The following is a 21,648-nucleotide window of genomic DNA, read 5'->3' on the forward strand; positions in this document are numbered from 1 at the left end:
AATGAACCTTTTACCCAGGGTGTTATACGTCTTCCAGATGCTCCCCTTGGAGGCCCCAGAATCCTACCTTAGCAAAGCCAAAAGACGAATAACAAAATGTATATGGCAGGGCCGGAGACCCAGAATAGGATAAGAGACCCTCAGACTCCCCAAGGATAGAGGGGGCTTAGCCCTCCCAGACCTGCAAACATACCACAGAGCAGCCCAGCTTCGGGCCCTGGCCCCACACCTTAGGGAGGACCCCAATAAACAATGGGTTTTTCTTGAAAACTTCTACCTACACCCAGTCACCGTGGGAGAATGGTTATGGGTTCCTCTGAAAAAACTACCCAAAAGAATCAGGGACCACCCCATCCTTGGGACCATGTGGAAAGCACTTGCAGGAAAGGGACTTAGAGAAAAGGTGACCACCTGGCCCTCGCCCCTGAGCCACATCTGGTCCACACCAGTCCTAGAGCAAATCCCAGGTCACAAACACTACCAGCCCTGGTTCGAGGCTGGTCTGGCCAGAGTCGGTCAGCTGGTGCGGGAGGACTCCTTCATTCCCATACAGGAACTTGAGGAGGCCTAATTGGCACCCTCTCCCCGCTCTTATATCTACGTCTCAAGGGTGTCCTAATGCAACCCAAACTAAAGCCCTGCATACAAAGAAAGCTCACCGGGGTCGAAAAAATCCTAGACTCATGTAGAAATGAAAGGACTCATCTCCCTCCTCTACAGAGCCCTTATGATTCCCCGGGAGGGAACGACCAAAAGCCTCAGACGGAAATGGGAGAGGGACCTGGGTTGTGGAGTGGGGGACGGGCGATGGGGGCGCATTTGCCGCAGGGCATTTAAGACATCCATCTCCTGCCAACATAAAACACATGCTGTGAAACTCCTTCATAGATGGCAGTACGACCCGGTCACCCTCTCAAGGATGTTCCCGGACATTGACCCAGAGTGCTGGCACGGATGCGGGGAAAAAGCCGACTACTGGCATATGTGGTGGTCATGCACGAAGGTCCAAGCCTTCTGGTCTGAGGTCCTGAGCTGGTTAAGGGAAGCGGGAGAGGGGGTTTACCCACAAGATTCAATCCTGATAATGTTTGGCCTTCAGCTGAGGGAGGAGCGTTGGGAGAAACTGCCTGACCTGACGCACTCGTTACTCCTGGCAGCTGGGCTAGAACATGGAAAAGGACCGGCCTCTCCACGAAAAGTGAGTGGGTAGCGGTGGCCAAGGATATCTACTTCAAGGAAAAACTCACAGCGGCTACGCAAGGCTTGAGTGCCCAGATACAGATGGACTGGCTACAATTTATGGAAGCCTTCGGCCACACAGAGGAACAGCCCTGTGAATCACGGGGTCTCATAACCCGGCCCGAAACCATTCGTAGCAAGTAACACTATACCTTAGTTTTGGAGGAGTCGGTTTAACCACAGACGGCCATTAACCCGGTCGGAGTTGCTCTAGGAGAAGAGTTTCGGACGATCCGTCCCGTGCCTTGAACTATGGGGTTTGGGGTGGGGGCGGAGCTTCAAGGGATGTATGGTTGAATTGTAAAGTTATGATGGGCATTGGCCCAAAAGTTGACACGCTGTAGAAGCCTCTTGTTACCATTAAATGCCAATAAAATTTGATTTAAAAAAAAAAAAAATACTTCTGTTGAGGGGTACAAGCTTGAAGTATGCCCTGCGAAGGTGGTAGAGGGGCCTGGTAGTGGGAGTAGAAGGAGATGGCAAAGTAGCCAGAGCGGATGGGGAGGGTGCCACAGAGGTGGCGGAAGAAGGGGGTGGCGGAGGAGCCAAAGGAATAGCTGGTAGGAGTAGCAGGAGAAGGAAGGAAGTTGAAAAGACCTGAGAGACGCGTATCGAAAAGGAGGAGTTGGGGTGAGGGGCATGGACCAAGACAGTGCCATTCAGAGAGACATTAATGATGGCCTTGGAAGAGTGGAAGGAGGCGTGCAACCATTAATGGGAGAGGAGGAAAAAGGAGAGAGAGAGAACAGAAACCATACAAGGGGTCCACAGGTCTGGAGAAGGAATGACAAAGAGGATGTCGGTAAGAGTCTGTCTGGAGGAAGCACTGTATCAGCGATAGGGAGACCTGGGTGTCCCTCTTGAACTTCCTTCCTGATTTAGTGAGAGGGATAGGATAAGAGATAAGAGTAGCAGTTAGAGAAGATGGAAAGCAGCAAAGAGCGTGCAAGGAGGAGGAGGGAGCGAAAGAGAGGATGCCCTCGGGGTTGTGAGGGGAATCAGAAAGTAGGGTACACACAGAAGGGGCAGACAGGTACAACTCAATAGCACAAAGGGTAACCCCAGTGGGGTGGGGTCCTGGAGAGAGACCAAAGGACACAGATCACAGCACAGCAGAAACCACAGTGGGGAGGCGGGCAGGGGGCTACGGTGTGGGAGGGAGCCTAAAGGACACAGTTCACAGTAACCACAGTTGGGGGGGGGGTCAGGAGGGCAGCTAGAGAGTGGGAGAGAGCCTAAAGGGCACAGTTCAATAACCACCACAAATGAGGGGACCTAGAGATAAAGACAGAGAACACAGAGTACGGCTAACCGCTGGAAGGGGAGAACCTAGGATTGTCACAGGGTCCCGCTACAGGCAACCCATCATGGTCATGCAGAAAGGCACAAATTATGTGTGTACCCAAGATGGAAAACTGTGGAACTTGGAGAGAATAGCAGTGTTTGGAAAGGTGATTGCAGTGAAAAATAGGTCACCGCCCCACATGCAAGCAAAAGAAAGTCTCCCAGTGGATGTCAACATACCAGCGAAGGGAGTGAAAATGGAATGGCTGTTGATCCAAGAGAACAAGTTGACGAGACAAGTGGGTTCAAGGACCTGCAAGAGGAACAAGGAGACAATACACTCAAGAGAAGCAGTGATGGAGGAGAGGAATAACCACCAAAGTGAGCTTGACAGACCAGCCAGAACATGAAAGAAGGAAACCAGTGAAGTATCAAGATGTTGCAATGGAGTAGGTCATGCTTCAAGAAAATGAGGTATGTAGAGCGCTAATCTCATGAGAGCGGCTCCAGCTGGGATCTCGCAAGACTTTGCCCCAAGCACAGGCAAAGCATGTGAGAACGGCACAGAAGGAGATGAGCAGTGTTGCCAGGTCTGCGTATTCTAAGCGACTTTGGGCTTGTTTTTGCCCAAAGTCGCTTATATTTGGAGGTAGTTTGTCGCGGTTTTTGTCCGCTTGTTGGACCGTCTGTGCGCGTGTAATTGGGCTCGTTTATATTGCCGTTAAGCCCATTACACGTCGCACAGAGCGTCCTGCACTGGGCTGCAATTGCTGCTTTGTCTTGCTCTCGGGGGCGCCCTGTATTTTGCATATGGTGTTTGGCACTGATGGGATCGTTACTTGCCCACCAGGTGGCCCATCAATGCCAAATGCCTAAACATATGCAAAAAAGCACACTTTAAAAGTTTTGTCATGCAGACAGACACACTGGCATGTAAAGAAGGGGATTGTTTTAGTTTAGCAAGCGTCCTTCTATAGCAATATTATCCTGGTGATATCCCCAGTGCTGACACATTATCCACGAACATCCTTTATTTATTTATAACTTTTTTTTGCAAGACTGGATTAGAGGATTATTGGAATCTATATACAACATTTTCTCAGAGAGATGTATTTAGGAAGGCATTGTTTCTTTTCAGCTTCCAATTGGCCATGTTACAATATTATATAGCGCCTTGGATTAAGGCGCTATATAAAACAAATACAAATACAATGTATTTCAGGGCCGTATTATTTTGCAATCTGGGGCTGCTAGTCACCATGCAATAAAATATTGTTGTTCTAACACACTATGTCAGTGTTCTGTCTATGTATGTTTTTCTTGTTGTGTTATGTTTCTTACTTTTTGAGACCTTTCCACAATTTTTTAGATGCACGCTTGTTTTTTCCGCTTATTTGGATGGGAGTCAGCTTGTTTTGGGTTTGTTTTGGAGGGCATTCAGCTTATTTTTTCCTTCCGACCTGGAAACACTGGAGCTGAGGCTAGGAGAGAGCGGTGGAGGCCATGGGGGGAGAGAGGCAGGGCCCGTATGTTGTGTACACGTTCTTCCGGTGTATACGGAAGGAGAAGACAGAGACACGGTGGAACGCTGGGGTAGTCAGGAAGCGCGAGGACGGATTGCCGGTTTTTCCGGATGGGAACGAGACGCTGGGCGCCTTAGACACTCACTGGGCTCCCCGCACAGTGTCTGAGCTGCGGATTCCTGTCTCACTGCGCATGTCTTCTGGAATAGTGTGTTGGCAGAGGACCGGAGACTCTCGAGAGAAGGCGGACCCGGCAGGGCGAAGCAGTGACTGGGTGGAGGGTGCTGGGTTCGAGGAGGAGGAGCGGTCTCTGGAGACGGATGCAAGGAGTGAGAGTGCTCAGAGGAGGTGGTAAGAATGGGTAAGGGAAGGTTGGAAAGAAAGGAGGGGTGGAGGAAGAGGAGGCAAAGAGGGGGAAGACATCATCTGTGAAATCTACACCTGTGGAGAGGGGGAAGGGGGGAAATGAGGGACGACATCGCAGCAGATCCTCTCAGAGGGATGATGAAGGGGGGCTGGTCCGGGACATCTCAGGGTCGGGGACTCCAGAAAAGTGCGCTTTGGAGGGGCTGGAAGCCTCAGTGAGAGGTATGTCTGAGGAGAAGATGCAGTCTGATAGTGTGTGGAAGGTAGTGTTGAAACCTGAAAATCGTGACAAGACGTTTCTAGGGGTGAATCCGACGGAGATTGCTAGATGGTTGAAGGCAGCAGTGGGAGATGTTTCCCGGGTACAAGTGGTGGCTGGGGGTCGGTTGTTGGTGGAGGGGTCGGATGCTGATAGCAAAGCAAAGATTCTGGAGGTGCATTGTCTGGGTAGACATGCGGTAAGAGTGCTTGATCAAAGTGGAGAGTCTTGTAAGGGGGTGCTATATGGAGTGCCAGTGGTTATGAGTATGTCTGAGGTGGAGGAGCAACTGGCGGGAGTGGGGGTGGTGGAGGCGTGGAGGAGGGATGCACATGGGGATGTGGTGTCTACAACTGTGGCAGTGAGATTTGAGAGAACGGAGTGTCCGGAGGTGGTGGAGATGGCTTATCAGAGGTATCGTGTGAAAGCATATGTGGCAATGCCATTAAGGTGTTATATGTGTCAACGATTTGGACATGTGGCGAGAGCATGCAGGAATGAGAGACACTGTGGGAGGTGTGGTGGAGAACATGATATAAAGGAATGCAAGGTGGGGACTCCGGAGAAATGTGTGAATTGTGGGGGGGGCATTCTTCCGCGTTTAGGGGGTGTGAGAGTTACAGGGTGGCGAGAGAAGTGGTACAGGTGAGGGCGGCGGAAGGTCTGTCTTATGCGCAGGCTGTTGCAAAGGTGAAACCAGTATGGGTAGTGAGTGAGGTGAGGGAGAAAAAGTTGGTGGTGGATGAGGTTGTGGGAAGAAAGAAAGTGGTGGGTGAAGTGAAAGGTGTAGAAATGGTGGTTGTCCCGAAAACTGAGTTTTTGTGCTTTATAGTGAATGTGCTGGATCTGGTTCAGGGGAATACGTCTATCAGTTCATCAGATTTTACGAAAGGAGTGGTGGAAGCTGGGAGGAGGTTTTTGAATGTTGTAGATGTATTAGAAGAAGATGTGTTTAAGAAGGTTGATAAAGTGCGGAAGCTGAGTGGGGTGCCGGCATGAGGATTTTGCAGTGGAACGCAAGGAGTTTGTTGAGGAATGGACAGGAGCTGAAAGCGGTGTTTGTGAGGAATTGAATGTTGACGTGGTTTGTATTCAGGAGACGTGATTGAGGGGCGATTTGAGATTTGTGATACCAGGTTTTGAGTTGTTTCGTAAGAATAGGTTGGAGGGGAGAGGGGGGGTGTGGCTTTAGCAGTTCGAAAGGGGTTGATTGCAAGGGAGATTGTGGTGGATGGAGCAGTAGAGTGGATTGGGGCAGGGATTCGGGTAGGAGGATCGGAAGTATTGGTGCTGAATTATTATAATCCGTGTGAGGTGGTGGAAGTGGGTGTGTTGACTGGAGTGATAAGAGGACATGTGGGACCGTGTGTTTTGTGTGGCGATTTTAACAGTGCCAACACGTTGTGGGGTAGTGATAGGACAGATACGAATGGAGAACTGTTGGAAGACATGGCGGATGAATGGAGTCTGGTATTGCTGAATGATGGGTCGGGTACGAGGTTGGATGCGAGGACTGGGAAGCTGTCGTGCTTGGATTTAACCTGGGTGACTGCTGCAATTGCGGGTGAATGTGATTGGGAGGTACGTGAGGATGGAGACATGGGGAGCGATCATTCTGCTATTTTGGCGACTGAGGGGTGAGGTAGGGACCAAGTCACGTATGACTGGGAGTCGGTTGAATTTTAGGAAGGCTGATTGGGAGGTGTACAAGGGAGTGTGTCGGGATTTGATTGTTCCAAGGGGAAGAGAGAGGGGGGGGTGGATGAATGGAATGAGCATCTGGTGCAGGGAATGAGAGCAGCGTCTGTGGCAGCAATTCCGGAGGTTGAGAAGGGGAAGGGTGGGAAGATTGAGGTTCCGTGGTGGTCAGTGGAATGTTCAAGAGCAGTGGCGGCACGAAAGAAGGCTAGAGCAAGAGCGGTGAGAACGGGAATGTTGGTGGATCTGGTGGCATATAAGAAGGCTAAGGCGGTGGCGCAGAAGGTGATTAGAGAAAGAAAGAGAGGATATTGGAGGGGCTATTGTGGGTCCATGGGGAGTGATTCTGGTGCGAGTAAGGTTTGGAAACAGTTCAAGCGGATGTCCGGATTAATGAGGTCGCAGGGTGGTATGTCTGTGTTGTTTAAAGGAGAAGAGGTGATTAGTGAGGATGGGGATAAGGCGAATTTGTTGGGGGAGTATTTTGCGGGGGTTCACAGTTCGAGGAACTTCCCAGAAGAGGTGAGGATACGAATGGGTGTGGTAGACGAGGAGACGCGAGAGGTGGTGGTGAATGTTGGGCCTTGGGAGGAGCAATATGAGGTTTCATTTTCGATGGTGGAGTTGAATGGAGCGATTCGGAAGGGGAAGTGGAAGTGGTCTAGCCCTGGGGTGGATGGAGTTATGTATGTATTTTTGGAGAAGTTGCCTGAGGAATGTAAGTTAGAGGTATTAGCGTTGTTCAATGAGATCTGGAAGAATGGAGTTTTGCCGAAGATGTGGAAAAAAGCGATTGTAGTGGCGATTTTGAAGGGTGGCAAGGTTCCTACAGAGTGTAAGTCATATAGACCGATTGCGTTGACTGTTGTGCTGTGTAAGGTTATGGAACGAATGGTGGTTGAGCGATTGGGGTTTTATTTGGAGTCGAATGGATGTTTGAGTGACTTTCAGAGTGGGTTCAGGAGGAATCGGTCGGTGACTGATCCATTAGTGAGATTAGTGACTGGGGTGGAGGAGGCTTTATGTGATGGAGAGTTGGTGGGAGCGTTCTTTTTGGATTTGGAGAAGGCGTATGATATGGTGTGGAAGGGAGGGTTGTTAGTGAGACTGTTGGAGATGGGTGTGAAGGGAAGAATGTTTCGGTGGATCAAGGCATTTTTGGCAGATAGGACCTTTCAGGTGAGAGTGAGGGGGGTGCTGTCTGAAGTTTGGAAGATGGAGAATGGGACGCCACAGGGGAGTGTGATTAGTGCGATGCTGTTTAATGCGATGGTGGATGGGTTGATTCTGGCTTTGGCGGGAATTGGGTGTCAGGTGGATTTCTTCGCGGATGATGGTGTGGTCTGGGTAAGAGGGAGTTGTTTGTTGTTGGTACAGAGACGGTTGCAAGCTGTGATAGTACGCATGGAGGAGTGATGTGGGAAATGGGGTTTCTCGGTGTCTGTGGATAAGAGTGTGAGTATGGTGTTCTCAAGGAAAAGAGTGCAGCAGGAGTTGAATCTAGTTTTGAAAGGTGTGAGGGTGAAGAGCGTGGAAGAGTTTTGGTACTTGGGGGTGATTCTGGATAGAAAGTTGAATTGGAATGTGCAAGTGGATGGTGTGGTGGTTAAGTGTAAACGCAGGCTGAATTTGTTGCGAGCGGTGACTGGGAAAGAATGGGGTGTGCAACAGAAGTGTTTACGAATGTTGTATAAGGGGTTGATTTTGAGTGTGATGGATTTTGGGTGTCAGGGGGTTATAAGTCGAGTCAGAAGTTGCGGTTATATAGGGTGCAGGCAAGGGCATTAAGAGTGTTCGGGTGTGATGAGGTCCTCTCCAGTGAATGCGGTTCAGGTGCTTGTGGGAGAGATGTCATTGGGGTTGAAGAGGGATGCGTTAAATATGAGATGGTGGGTGAAGTGCAGTGCGAAGAGTGTGGCTCATCCGGTGCATGAATGTTTGAAGTATAATTGGAGGTTTGACTATTACAGGGATCGGTGGAGGAGGAAGGGGGGCACTTTTGGGTTTCACATGTGGGAGAAGGGAGTGCAGTGGGGTGTAGGTGATTTGATGATTGTGACAGATACGGATTTGGAGAGAAGGCCGAGGTGGATGATGAGATCTCCAAAGGTGTTTTTGGAGTTGGCGAATGTGGTATCGAAGAAGAGAGGTATGCGGGGTGAGATCAAAGCTTTGGGTCAGGATTATGTGGCAGGAAAGGAAGGATACAAGGTGTTTACGGATGGTTCAAAGGATCCTGTGTCTGGGAGAGTGGGAATGGCGTATTATCTAGAAAGCATTGGCGAGTATAAAATAGGACGACTGACGAATGATGTGTCTATTTGTACGGCTGAGTTGGTGGCGATTGCATTGGTGATTGATAGGGTGTGTGAGTTGGGGTATGAGAAAGTGGTGGTGTTCTCAGATTCATTGAGTGCGTTACAGGCGATTGTGGCAGGGGTGGTGATAAGAAGGATGTGATTTTGGACATTAGGATGAAGATTGATCGGTGTGTGCGCGGGGGTATGGATTTGGAGTTGGCGTGGGTTCCCAGTCACAGTGGCATTTTGGGAAATGAGTTGGTGGATCTGGCGGCGGGTGAGGGTATGAGGAGGGGAGCGATTGATGTGAGGTTGCCTTTGAGTGTGGATGAGGTGAAGGCTGTGATGGTGAGACGGGTCCTGGATGAGTGGCAGGAGAGGTGGGTGAGTGGGGTGAAGGGCAGGTGGATGTTCGGTGTTCGTGGGAAAGTGTCGGTGAAGGTGGATGCAGGGAGTTCAGAATGGAGGAGGGGGAGGAGGTGATGCTGAATCGGTTGAGGATAGGTCATGTGGGGCTGAATGACTGTCTATTTCGAATAGGGAAGCGTGAATCAAGGGACTGTGCGGTGTGCGGGGTGCCTGAAACGGTGGGACATTTTTTGATTAGGTGTGAGAGACATGTTGCAGAGAGAGAATTGATGAGGGTTCGGTTGACTGCGTTGGGTGTGGCTGAGCTGAGTGGGAGGACTTTACTGGGAGGTGATGGAGAGAGAGGCAGGAGGAGGAGTAGTGTGATGTTGGATTTTGTGAGGCAGACGGGGAGGTGGGAGGAGTTGTGAGCTTAAATGGAGCTAAATAATAATTAGTGGGTATGGTGCACATCATCCTATAGGATGGGGAAGCGCCTGCGTGGGTCTGCCCACGCCTCCGATAATTAAGAAGAAGAAGGAGAGAGCGGTCGCACCGCGGCACCACTAGTGCTTATAGTGGTGAAGCCCCATAGAGACACGGGCAGCTGAATCCAACAGCTTCCTTCAAAGGGGAGTACTAGTGGTTAAGTAGGACAGTGAATGCAACTGTTCCGTGTGTAGATAATTAAGCTGCCTGTTACTATGTAAGAGTCCCACAGGATTGAGTGCTGTATCATCCTTGCCAGGCCAGAACAATGTATTAACCAAGTGTCATATTGGAGTACGATGGTGCGGAAAGACAAGAATCTTATGGACCATGGGTTTCAAATTCTAGGGGTTTGCCCCATAACATCATGTCATACCAACAGAAACGCTTGTACTTACATGTGCCGGCTTTGACACCCGATTAGGGTGCGATTTCGTGACCTGCAAGAAAATGAAAATGTTCTATTACCCCACCAATCGCCCCCCCCCCGCCCCCGCCCAGCTAGTCGGCTCAGTCCCACCACCTTTCCCTCGGACCCCGAGACTCACTCTTTGGTCCAGGGTTTGGCCGCCAGGATCTCCTGCTGCTGCTTCTTGTCATATTTGTAGATCTCGTCGATACTTTGTGCTTCCTGCATGCTGTTCGCCAACTCCCAGCTCTTCTGAGCCACGCTGGTCCCACTGCTGCTGGCGGTGGCCATGACTGCCTAGATGAGAGTCAGCGCACGTGAAAAATAAAGAAAAGGGGTGAGAGGAGACAGATTTAGGTGCTGGGGACGGCCATTGCCTTCTTGTGCTGTCAACACACCGACAACCTCCTAGGGACTAAACCAAAACCCAGGTGGGGGCGCTGCCCCTGGGGAGGGCTCGCAATCACGTAGGCGAAGCCTCTTGCTCAGAAAAGCCGCTATATTGACCAGAATCCATTTAACGACGGCTGACATCCAGTGTGGTTCTATACATAGGAAGAGGGGATAGGACAAAAATAGTCTCACTCCTTTCATTCCCCCACCCCGAAAAGATGGTGAGATCGACTATGAGTCTCTTTCTGACGCCTTTATCATCTAGACTGCGTATGTAGGTTTTCTTGGTTCTTGGCCACGGCCATGTTTGGTGTGAAAAAGTAATAAGCTAAACTTCTTTACTTTACTTCCACCGGCCCATGGCAGGCTCCGAACGAGCAAGTAGTGTTTGTCACTTTTTTTTAACTCTGTAAAACAAGGTAGTCTCGTTTACGCCCTGTTTCCACTACACTTGTAAAAGTATTGACAATTTGCCTGACGTTAACATGGCCGCTGCTAGGCCGTGCTCTAGCATACATGGGGCAGTATGCACCTGCGTTTTCAAAGGTAAGGAACATTGTTAGCCTATAAAAGCAGACTTGAAAGCATCTTGCCAGTTTTGAGGACACAGCTACATTGATCTTTCCTGCCTTGGTTTAAAGTGTCAGCCGCTGGCTGTACCCAGTCTAGGTTTCATTCCAGCTGTTTACTCAGAAAGGCAGTAGCTCCTCCGGGCCCGCAGGTGGCGCTGCGCTAGGCAGGAATACTGTGGCTGTTCTGCAGCTCTGGAAGAGGGAGTTAGTTGGTCTCTCTGGTTCTGGTTGCCATTGGCAGTGAGAGAGGCAAGTAGCGGAGGACAGCAGTGGCTCTTAATCGGGGACGGCGCGGATTGGGGGTATGTGCAGTGTTAGTTTTGATATCTTAGTTGGGCCGCGGCTCTTCGCGCATCCAGCATCCCTAGGACATGTTCTTCTAGTAAAATGTGCAAACTGCAACAGATTTGATATTTTATTTGCTAGCTAATAATATATCGCGAGTGTCATAAACACCTGCAGAATAAGTGCTGCAATTGCCAGCCTTAAACTGCTGTTGTGTTTATTGCTGTACCTGCGTCTTTTCCCTTAGTCGTTGCATGACAGCGCACACCAGAGCTTACTGGAAGTGAGAGCATATACTTAATTATACCAAACTACTAATGTTTCGTCTCTCTGGGCAGCTTCAAGTGGCGTATGAGTTTTAGGCGGAAAAGCCATTGATCCAGTAGTTAGCGTTCGCTGGTAACAATGGTAACCAATGTGAGGTATGCCTACATGTTTTACTCGTACTGTGCCTAAATTAATTTACTAAACCCTCCTGAGGAAACCTGCTGACAGTGGTGGGTAGAAACGTGTCTATGGTTGCTTTGTACCTAGGTCGTGGCCTACTAATGAGGCATGCACATAGATTTATTTAGTTGATCCTTTTTTATAATGCCACACCTACATGATCCACATATTAAGGGATGCTGCTAATTACCCAGTAGTTAAGCGTTAATTAGTTAAGTCCTTTTACATTTTCCTTTTACGTCACCGCAAAATATTTTAGATTTTGTGCGTAACACTAAAGTCTGTCCGTAAGCATAAGGACTTTTGCCAGATATCTTTGTTGTAGTTGAATCACAGCAGAGCTATTGGTTTTAGCCAGGTTTTGTTGTATATTTATAGTTGAGCAGCACTTTGGTCACCCGTGCCATTTCAGACATAACAGAAACCGGGACATAAGCCATAACTGTCAAGTTGAAGGTATGTTTTTCTTGTGCATCCAGGTGACCCTTAAGATCCTCTCTGCTCCTTAGTTTAATCCCCTGCAACTCGCATATAGTTACCTCGGCTATTGATTTGTGGCTGTTGGCACTGCGCGGGAAATCTTCAGACTGCTGGGAAAAAGTTGGCTCTTGTTAATATTGCATCATTTTCCTAAGTGGAAAAAGTAAAGCTTAATTCTAGTAAACTTTTAAATGGCATGGTGTTCAAATCACACTAGGAGCTCATGCAAGAGTGCTTTACCAGTTCATAACTTTTAAAGTGCCATGAGCTGGTTGCTGCTCTTTGATGGACTCTTCCCATTGAAAAGAAGCTGTAATCCTACTAGCGAAATCGCACCGTGCCTTTTAGATTTAAGTGGGCAGCACTGTATTAATGTTGCATGGTGTAGCATAATCTTGTCTCCTCCTTTTGAGCTGAATGTCAGTATGTTGCTCTCGCAGAAATGTGCCGCTTTTCCCCCAATACCATCCCAGCCTACCTCCCCATCTTCCTAGTAGTAGTAGACATGCTTATTGCATTCGTCTGTTAATAATGGATGCAGTAGACATGCTTATTGCATTGGTCCGTCATTCCACTGGTGCTGCGCACATGTCAACCACTTCTGGATGTTGGTGCATGATGGATGCAGTAGACGTGTTTATTGCATTGATCCGTCATTCCACTGGTGCTGCGCACATGTCAACCACTTCTGGATGTTGGTGCATGATGGATGCAGTAGACGTGCTTATTGCATTGGTCCGTCATTCCACTGGCGCTGCGCACATGTCAACCACTTCTGGATGTTGGTGCATGATAAAATGAAGACTATCTCCTGTGTTATGGAAATCCTGTTCTGATTTGAAATAACCATTCTCTAATACATTATTCAATGGTATCAACAAAGTTTAAGGACATGGAGGGTATCTTAGACCTGGGCCAACTTTCAACTGGCACAATCTCAGTGGCTTTAATGAGTCAAAGTGGTGAAATGGGGAGTTTTCTCTACGGAAATTATCAAGACCGTCGGCACTGAAACTGAGCCCTATTCAATATCTGTTTCCATTTAGGAATATGTTTTGGCTTAAGTACGCATAATTGGGCCAATAACACTTGATTTGACAAACATTCCTGACAATAAGCTTGTCCTGCTGTTAAGTTATGAATGTCGCTCTGACTCATTTGTATGCTGAACAGGAAGATCAGTGTATCCAGGCTCGCTCCGTGCATAGTTTTGCACTATTAAAAAAAGCAGGCTTACATGGAGTTGCGCAATTGTTCCTTTCTACCCTGCTGCTGTCCAGTTGGTGTAAGGCAGGCCCGCAGTTTTGTTGTGTCCTGGTTGCCTAACAACGGAGAGACGCTCAACCGTTGAGCTTGATATCGGTATCAAAGGGAGAAGGACATTCACGTGCGTTAAAATGACTTTCCACAGGGTTTAGGACTGTAACTATTTCGTTTCCTGTTACACTGACTGCCTGATTCATGGAATTATTTGCGCGTAAAACGCACATTTGCGCGCCATTCTTCCCGAAAATCCCCATACCTCAAACAGGGATTTTCGGGCAGAATGGCGCGAAACGTGCGTTTTACGCGCAAATAATTCCATGAATCGGGGAGTAGAGTCCTCTAGAAGATCAACTTATTAAGGACTTCTGCAGGCGCGCAGCAAGACCGTAACTTGGGGAGGGGGTGATGATTGAGTGGGCGGGCGGGGACGGGGGCGTGCTACCTTCAGAGACTTTGTATCCTGTCCCATTTACGTTTTCCCAAAGGCATGTTTTTGGGAACTAGTGTCAAATTGTCAACCAATGGTGCAATTGCCAGCGACATTGTATTTTAGAAAACAATGTGCTTGGGCAAAATGCACATTTCGATGGTAATTGCCAGCATGGTATTGCTGTGCTTGGATTTGTTAGTGCATGATGCATATCCAGTTGCAATTTACCATAATCCCAAGCAAGACGGAGTGGCGCAACATTTGCAATGTCTTTGACGGGTATTACCCGAAAATAAAGGAGGACAAATTACGTGCGCATTCTGCATGGACGATAATCCCGAATCCCACAATGCAGAAAAAGAGGAGCAGGGGTTGTGGGGGGGCCCCCTGCTCCTCTCGTTCGGCATTATGAGTTTGCGGGTTGCGGGGGTGTCCCCATGGAAAGCAGGGGACACTTGTAAAATAAATGTATTGCAAAGCTGTCGGCTTTGGGACACAAAGCTGCGTCGTACGTGGCTTCGGTATTATAACGTAGAGCCCGTTTGAGACGAGTCAGTTTGCAGTCAGAAGGGTGGTCCCAGGAAACTGACTGAATATTGTGGTCCTGATCATTATATCCACTGTTGTTGCAGCATCACATCCACTAGCCTAACACATTCCCATACTCAACTCCAACAGCAAAACAACAAATGACCAGGATTATAGTTCAGTGGCCACGTGCTTGTCTTGGAAGCAAGACAACATTGACTCTCCCATTCCCGTGATTAGGTGAAGGACTCTGCATTAAGCGTGATGCAAAACACCATAAAAAATGTAGGTTAAATAATGGAATGTACTTCAACCGAAGACCACCATTTATGTTACATTTCCCCAAACACTACACCAACCCCACTACAGATACACCAAGACAAGTCCCCACACGTCTCAAACACCACACTGACAGATACCGTCAACCACAAAATGTGTTACCAACCTGAACACAAATGATCCACTGTGCTAGACAAATCACAAAATAGCTTAAACGTGCAGACTACAGACAGCTTTATCTTTTCAGATCTGCACAGATTAACGTTGCAACAAAGCACCCCCCCACCCTGTGTTAGTCCTGTAGCCCAGCACTTAATGTCCTGAAGCTAAAAAAAATTCATGAAAATAGGAGAAGGCCTGTTATGCAGGATTCAATGACTTGGTTTAAATGAGCACAGCAAAGAGCTTCGCTCATTCTCATTTGTGGTAGTAAGCTGAACAACCCAGTCAACATTCGAGACTGGCAAAAAAGGGTCGAACATTAATGCCAGTCTGATGTGGTATATACTCTTTGGTGCATTGACTCTCTAGTGAGAGTATATTTCTGCCTGTCAAATTAAGTCCATATGGGAGCTGAGGCATGGTCGGTCTACTGCACCAATAACGACATTCGAGGTGGCTGCCTCGGGAGCCACTAATGGAGTAGCACAAGGAGACATTTTGTCCCTAAAATCAAGAAATCTGCCCCGCTATAAGGTAGTCTTTGTTTTTAATAGTGTAAAGTATGTCACTTCTAAGGACTCCATTTTCTGCAGTTAAATCAGTGAGATTGCACACTTTGTTGAAGCAGTGAACCTGGGATTCTACACCTCTGCAAATTGGGCCCTTGACCAAATACTTTTATGAGCTTTACTTGTTAAAAATGTTTGTTTTTTCAAAGACTGCAGTAATATTGTCTTACATCGTGTACTTGAAAAATACACAAATCCCTTAGTAAAGCGACTTGACAATATGCAGCTAATTTTTCAAACATGTTACGCCAAAAGAATAATTTATTTTCCTCACCCAGGATGGAAAATACAATTCCTAGAATGCAAAATGATAGCCTGAAAAATCTCCAACCATACCGCAGTGTTTCAGTACTTTCAGCCTCATAGCAGTTGCCTAAATATTCACCCCCACGAAAGGCACTACTCAGAACTTTTTTCCGCTCATGACAGCTCTGAAGGTCGACAGGTCCTGTCAGGAATGGCACAGAATTTTGGGGGGGGGGGTGGGAGGGAGCGGGGGGCTGGAGCCCAATGGCGTTGCGCCCATGGAGCTCGTCCACTGACAATTTTGATAAATTACAGGATTATTTGTGGGTAGAGACGTTGATCACTTTAAGGTTTGCTTTAAATGGTGCGCGTGCCGTGGCACATATCTGTCAGACAATTTATTTGATAGTAATTGGTATTTGAATAGTGTTCATCTGAAACTAGGGTCGGCATATAGAAGTCTGTATGTTAGGGGTGTGTTCTGTGAGATGGCATGTCATTGTAGCTGCAGAAGGTATTAGCCACCTATTGGGGGCAAGTAGTGTGTCCCGTTCGAATCGCACACAAGGGATTCCGGTTTTGTAACCTTGTGGTAGAGGTATGTCCTCTCTGGCTGTAGCAGCTGTCATGCAATGTTTCTCCAATCATGGCAGTGTGAGAGTGGCAGCAGGCTGTCCTGCCGGGCTTTTATTGTAGCCCAGTGGTGGCCAGTGCATAATGTTTTTGGTTTTGGAGGTCGGCCTCATTCATTATGAACTGGATGTCACCTCTGTCATGCATATGCATGCACAGTAAAGTCGTACACCGCAAATTGTGCAAGGGCAAAGGGCGTACCGTTTCTCATCTAGAGTGCGTTCCCAGGTGGAATTCTACAGGGCGGCAAGGCTGCATGTTGTATACACCCTTAGTTAGATGCTTACATCATGTCGGTCCTCTGGGTCAATATGGAGGTGGGACTTGGGAAGACACACTTCTCTCCATGCTTCTTCTTTGAGTATGGTTCCTGATGGGATTATTTCCAGTGCAGAGCCAAGAGGCCATGCAGGAAAATGTGTGTTTAAAAACCATATTTGTGTGATTGTGTGCTTTTAGGCTTGATTCAAAATGGCGCGGGCGCGCAATGCATTCTGGGAGCGCTCGGAGCCATGTTGGATATTTACTTCACACCGCAGTGAAAGGCTGCACACATTTTGCTGAAGTGTTAGATTCACATTGCTGAGACAAACGTGCTTTTCCAAACCTGGTATGCGGTCAAGGCCATTTCTGCTGCGGAAGCCAACGTTGTTATGGCTTGCTACTGTTCTCCGTGGAGTGTGTTTTTAGAGCAGGGAGGCCCTGCGTTCCTTGAGGGGAGCTCTCGATTGACCCAGCTGGCAACCGACAGCTGTTCCTCAACTGCGCAGGTGCAATTTCCAGAATGTTCGAGAATTAACTCCTCATTGTGGAGTGTGTATATATGCGGAAACCCCGTGGGGGTCAGGTGAGACTTCAGCCAGAGAAGGACGCTTATGTCCGGCCTTCCTGTGAGCTGTGGTACTCTCGGCCTGGCTGTTCCCGGGGTATTCCAGCCGCTTCTGGACGAGATGAGGACTTCTATTACGTTCACGGTGATGTATTTCTTTTTGACTTCTTTGTTTCTTCTGTGATCTATGTCCATATTATGTTTGAGTTATTTATATGTACTTGTAAGCTTTGAATAAATAGCCGTAAAGAGCTGATTTATCTTCTAAGAGTGCGTGGTTGTGAGTTATGGTGTCTGTCTGTTTTTTTTGGTTCAAAGTACTTGCTCTATAACTGCATTGATGATTTATGGTTGTTTCATGCACTTTTCGGGGGAGAGCAGTACATTTTTGGCGTCACGAACAGGATTGCTCGTGATGAATTGTTCTGAGTGTCCAAGAATCTGTTGAAACGTAGATAGGATTTGGTTGTCGTGTAAGTGAAGTTTTTGAATAGTGAAGTTTTTTTTTTCTCCTTGTTTGAGTGCTTGTAGGAGTGATTGCAGGGTGGAGAAGAAAATATATAGGTTCAACAAGGTTTTGCCTTGCTTGCGATAATTAGTAGTTTGTTCAAGAAGAACGTTACCGCTGCGGTGATTGTTCTGATGTTGTTCCAGGTTGGACTAAGAGTCCATATGATAAGTTGGCTCAGGCATGGGCATGTGGTGCCGGTTTAAGTGAGACTTGGGATCAAGGATTGGGAGATGCCGATCCGACTGATGTAATTGCATGCTTGCAACAAGTTCCGGTAGAACGTGGTAAAGAATGTGCGGCATTAGGTAGGCGAGGTTGGGTTCTTTTGCATGCTTATAGGAAAATACATCAGATGAAAGTGGACATGAAAAATGAGGTTTTGCGATTAGAGAGAGGGCTAGCTGCAGAACGGCAGACTGCGTTAATGCAGCAGATTCAAATGAAATTGTTTAAAGATCAGGCCGACACATATCAGGCGGTGGCCGAGAGGGCAGCAGTCAGAGTAGCGCAATATAAGTATAAGAAAAGATGGGGAGGGGTCAACAAAAGGAAGGTGGCAACTGTAATCGCTACCGCTGGCGTAGACTGGGATCCGGACAAGTGGGATGGTGATATTTTTGATTCGACTAGTCTAGAAAGTAGTTCTGCAGAGCAGTCTGACCCCAAACCAGAGGTGAAACAGAAAACAGTGGTGGCGAAGCCTGTTAGAAGGCGGCGAGCCGGACCACACCCGCAGAATCCTGGTGGTGGTATGCTGGATTTAAGCACTTTTGAAGATTGCACACAACAGGAGGTTGGGGAAATTATTACCCATTTGAGGCAAAAATCGGGGGAAGCTTTATTGACATGGATGGTGAGATTGCTAGACGGGGTGTTGCTGGGTTGTTGGTAGATTCTACTGATTCACCGCGTTTTTTACCCCTGTCAATTGACACCAATGTACAGGAGGTCTTAAGAGCAGGACCGCCCCCTGACGCAAATGGTCAAGATACGCAGGTGTCTTTGTTGCACCTGATAGCCCAAGCATGTAACCGCAAATACCCTATTATCACAGATTGGCCCAGTGAAGAAACAAAGTGGTATACGTTGAGAGAAGCAGTTCAACAAGTCAGAGCATGCTATGAAAGAGGCGATTCACACAGACTCCCCTGATCACATGAGAGCAGTGCCGTTCTCAGTTTCAACACGAAACATGCTGATTAGAAATGCGCTACCCGCATACAAAAGTGTCCTTTATGACTCTGCTCGTAGACATGACGGGCAAGGCTACCGATGAGGTAGCAGATGCCATTCGGCAACTTGCAGATTTGGGAGAGTGGAATAAGAGCGATAACAAGCCACGGGGGAGAGAGGGGCATAGTGGGAGAAGAACTGAAGGCAGGCGGCAAGATAGCAGAGACTCCCGAGTGTCCCGAAAAGACATGTTTTTGGCTTTGTTAAAAGATGGTGTGCCACATGAAGAAATTGATGGCATCGAAACCAGAGTAATGTATGAATTATACAAAAAACAAGGACTTGCAGCAAAAGAACGCTATAAACAGGTCAAGAAACAAGTAGTCACCACGCCACAGGGGGATACCTCACCCTTTGCTCCCCTTGCAGAAGAACAAGACGAAGGGTCTATGGGGACACCTTCCCCGTACCAGCCGACATACGCTGATTTAAGAAAGATGGTGAGTGCGATGTTGGAGACGGAGACGAGTCACACTCATTCCAAGTTTGACTATGGCTTTGGCCAAGCTCCGGCAGCGTCTGCTCGCATAAAAGTGGATAGGCGGCCTCATCTTAAGATTTTTTGGGGGCCAGGAAACGCACAAGGGGTGCGAGCATTGATAGACACAGGGGCGGAGGCCTCTTTGATTCATGGTAATCCGACACGATTTAAAGGCAAACCGTTTACAATTACAGGTCTAGGAGGAAAGGAGAACCCCGCAGTGCAAACACGAGTGGAGATTAAAATAGGCAATTTAATGCAGAAATACCAAGTGTTGATTGTCCCGATACCTGAGTATATAATTGGCTTTGACATTTTGGAAGGGCTAACCTTGGGACTTGGCGGTAAAACGTACCCGTTTGGGGGTGAGTGCCTTAATTTGTACACCCATTACCATATGCAAATTGAAGATGCCCCCAGTGCAAGTGCCAGTTGCAACCAAGCGGGTAGCAATGAAACAATACCGCATTCCTGGGGGGCAAAAGGAGATTTCAGACACCATCAAAGAGTTCGTGGAGGCGGGTGTATTACGCCCTATTACCACCTCATGGAACAATCCGCTCTGGCCTATTAAAAAGGGAGATGGGTCGTGGAGGTTGACGGTGGATTACAGGGAGTTAAATAAACACACTCCTCCCTTAGTGCCCGCAGTCCCAGATGCTATTACTTTGATTGGAAATGTCCAAAAGTTTGAGGGGACTTGGTATGCAGTGATTGATTTAGCTAACGCATTTTTCTCCGTGCCAATTGCTGACGAGTGTCAAGAAAAGTTTGCATTTACGTGGGGTGGACGTCGGTACACTTTATGGGGTACATGCACAGCCCGACTATCTGTCACTGGCTGGTGGCAGAGCACTTAGACAAGATACCGTGTAAACCTGACATACAAATTTCTCATTACATTGATGATATTTTGATCCAGGGCAAGGATGAGCACAGCGTGCAAAGTCAGCTAGATGTCATTATAGAAGGATTAAAGAAGGAAGGGTGGGAGATTAATCCGAGTAAAATTCAACGTCCAGCTGAAACAGTGATATTCTTAGGGATTCAGTGGCATCATGGGCATCAAGAAATGGAGCCAAAAGCTCGACAGAAAATACTTGAATTCACTACTCCAACGAAGCAGCTTCTAGGACTGTTTGGGTTTTGGAGACAGCACATTCCACATTTAGGGCAGATATTGGCCCCCCTCTACAAAGTGACACGAAAGAAATATGAGTTTCAGTGGGGGGAAGAGCAGCAGAGAGCCTTTGAGATGACGAAAGACACCGTGCAGCAGGTGCTTGATTTATGGCCCTTGAAGGAAGGCGAAGTGGAATTAAATGTCTGTGCAAGACAATTATGCTAACTGGAGTGTGTGGCAGAAACAAGACAGGAAACGTGTGCCATTAGGGTTTTGGAGTCGTAAGTTGCCCGATGCTGGTAACTCATATACTCCGTTTGAGAAGCAATTGCTTGCATGTTATTGGGCTCTTGTTGATACCGAGCAGATGATGGTGGGTCATGATGTATTGATGCGACCTGATATACCAATCATGCAGTGGGTACTGAGCTCTCTTAAAACACATTGTATAGGACATGCTCAAGAAGCCAGCATAATTAAGTGGAAATGGTATATTCAAGACAGAGCCAAATCAGGAAAGGGTGGAGTAGCAAAATTACATGAGCAAGTAGCCAAGATACCACCCTCAGATTACATACCATCGGAGTTGCCTGAAAAACGTGAGTCTCCCGTGAAATGGGGAGTCCCTTACAGTGATTTCACCGTGGAGCAAACAGAGCATGCTTGGTTCACGCATGGTTCAGCTCGTATGTGGGAACTGAGCGCTACTGGAAAGCAGTGTCGTACAATCCCAAAACAAAAAAGATGTTGACAGCGACAGGGAAAGGAAAGAGCAGTCAGTTTGCAGAACTTTACGCAGTTTACCAAGCTTTGAAACAAGAGACCCCTGGTCAATGTCATGTGTGCACAGATTCATGGTCCATGGCGAATGGATTGGCAGTGTGGTTGCCGACTTGGCAAAAGAATGGATGGAAGATTCATTCAAAAGAGTTGTGGGGAAAGGAACTGTGGCAAGATATTGCAGAGATGTTGTTACAAAGTGAAGCCACTGTATTTCATGTGGACGCACATTGTGCCACAGATTCATTAGAACGTTGGTTTAATTCTGTTGCAGACGAACACACCAAGATTGCGACAATGGATGCAGAGGCTCGGGAAGACGATATGGAGGGTTTGGCCAAATGGGCCCATCAGAAAAGTAGGCACCTTGGAGAAAAGGCTACTATCGGGTGGGCACAAGCTCGAGGCATCAGTCTTCTGTTAGAACTAGTGAAAACAATTATTTTGCAGTGTCCTGTGTGCCAACACCAATTGCATAGACCTATA

At 47.8% G+C, this 21,648-nt stretch overlaps 2 protein-coding genes across 6 annotated transcripts in view; one reads left to right on the forward strand and one right to left on the reverse strand.

The window, feature by feature from the left end:
• The window catches only part of COPS5 (COP9 signalosome subunit 5), a 404,773-nt gene extending 394,209 nt beyond the window's left edge, over window positions 1-10,564 (reverse strand). The window contains exons 1-2 of one of the 2 annotated variants that reach the window (XM_069621143.1): window positions 10,055-10,337; window positions 9,905-9,946 (exon numbers count right to left, since the gene is read on the reverse strand). In XM_069621143.1, the coding sequence (XP_069477244.1) occupies window positions 9,905-9,946; window positions 10,055-10,206 (194 nt within the window). In that variant the 5' untranslated portion in view covers window positions 10,207-10,337. Of the gene's footprint in view, window positions 1-9,904; window positions 9,947-10,054 lie in introns of both variants that reach the window. The other variant, XM_069621144.1, reaches the window with a different exon arrangement.
• A 536-nt stretch (window positions 10,565-11,100) lies between these two features.
• The window catches only part of CSPP1 (centrosome and spindle pole associated protein 1), a 1,841,309-nt gene continuing 1,830,761 nt past the window's right edge, over window positions 11,101-21,648 (forward strand). For all 4 annotated transcript variants that reach the window (XM_069621145.1, XM_069621146.1, XM_069621148.1 and 1 more), the window contains exon 1: window positions 11,101-11,182. The gene's annotated coding sequence lies outside the window, so the exon portion shown is untranslated. The remainder of the gene's footprint in view (window positions 11,183-21,648) is intronic.

Source organism: Ambystoma mexicanum, chromosome 5q (genome assembly GCF_040938575.1).
Source record: "Ambystoma mexicanum isolate Mex_15411 chromosome 5q, UKY_AmexF1_1, whole genome shotgun sequence".
Taxonomy (NCBI): domain Eukaryota; kingdom Metazoa; phylum Chordata; class Amphibia; order Caudata; family Ambystomatidae; genus Ambystoma; species Ambystoma mexicanum.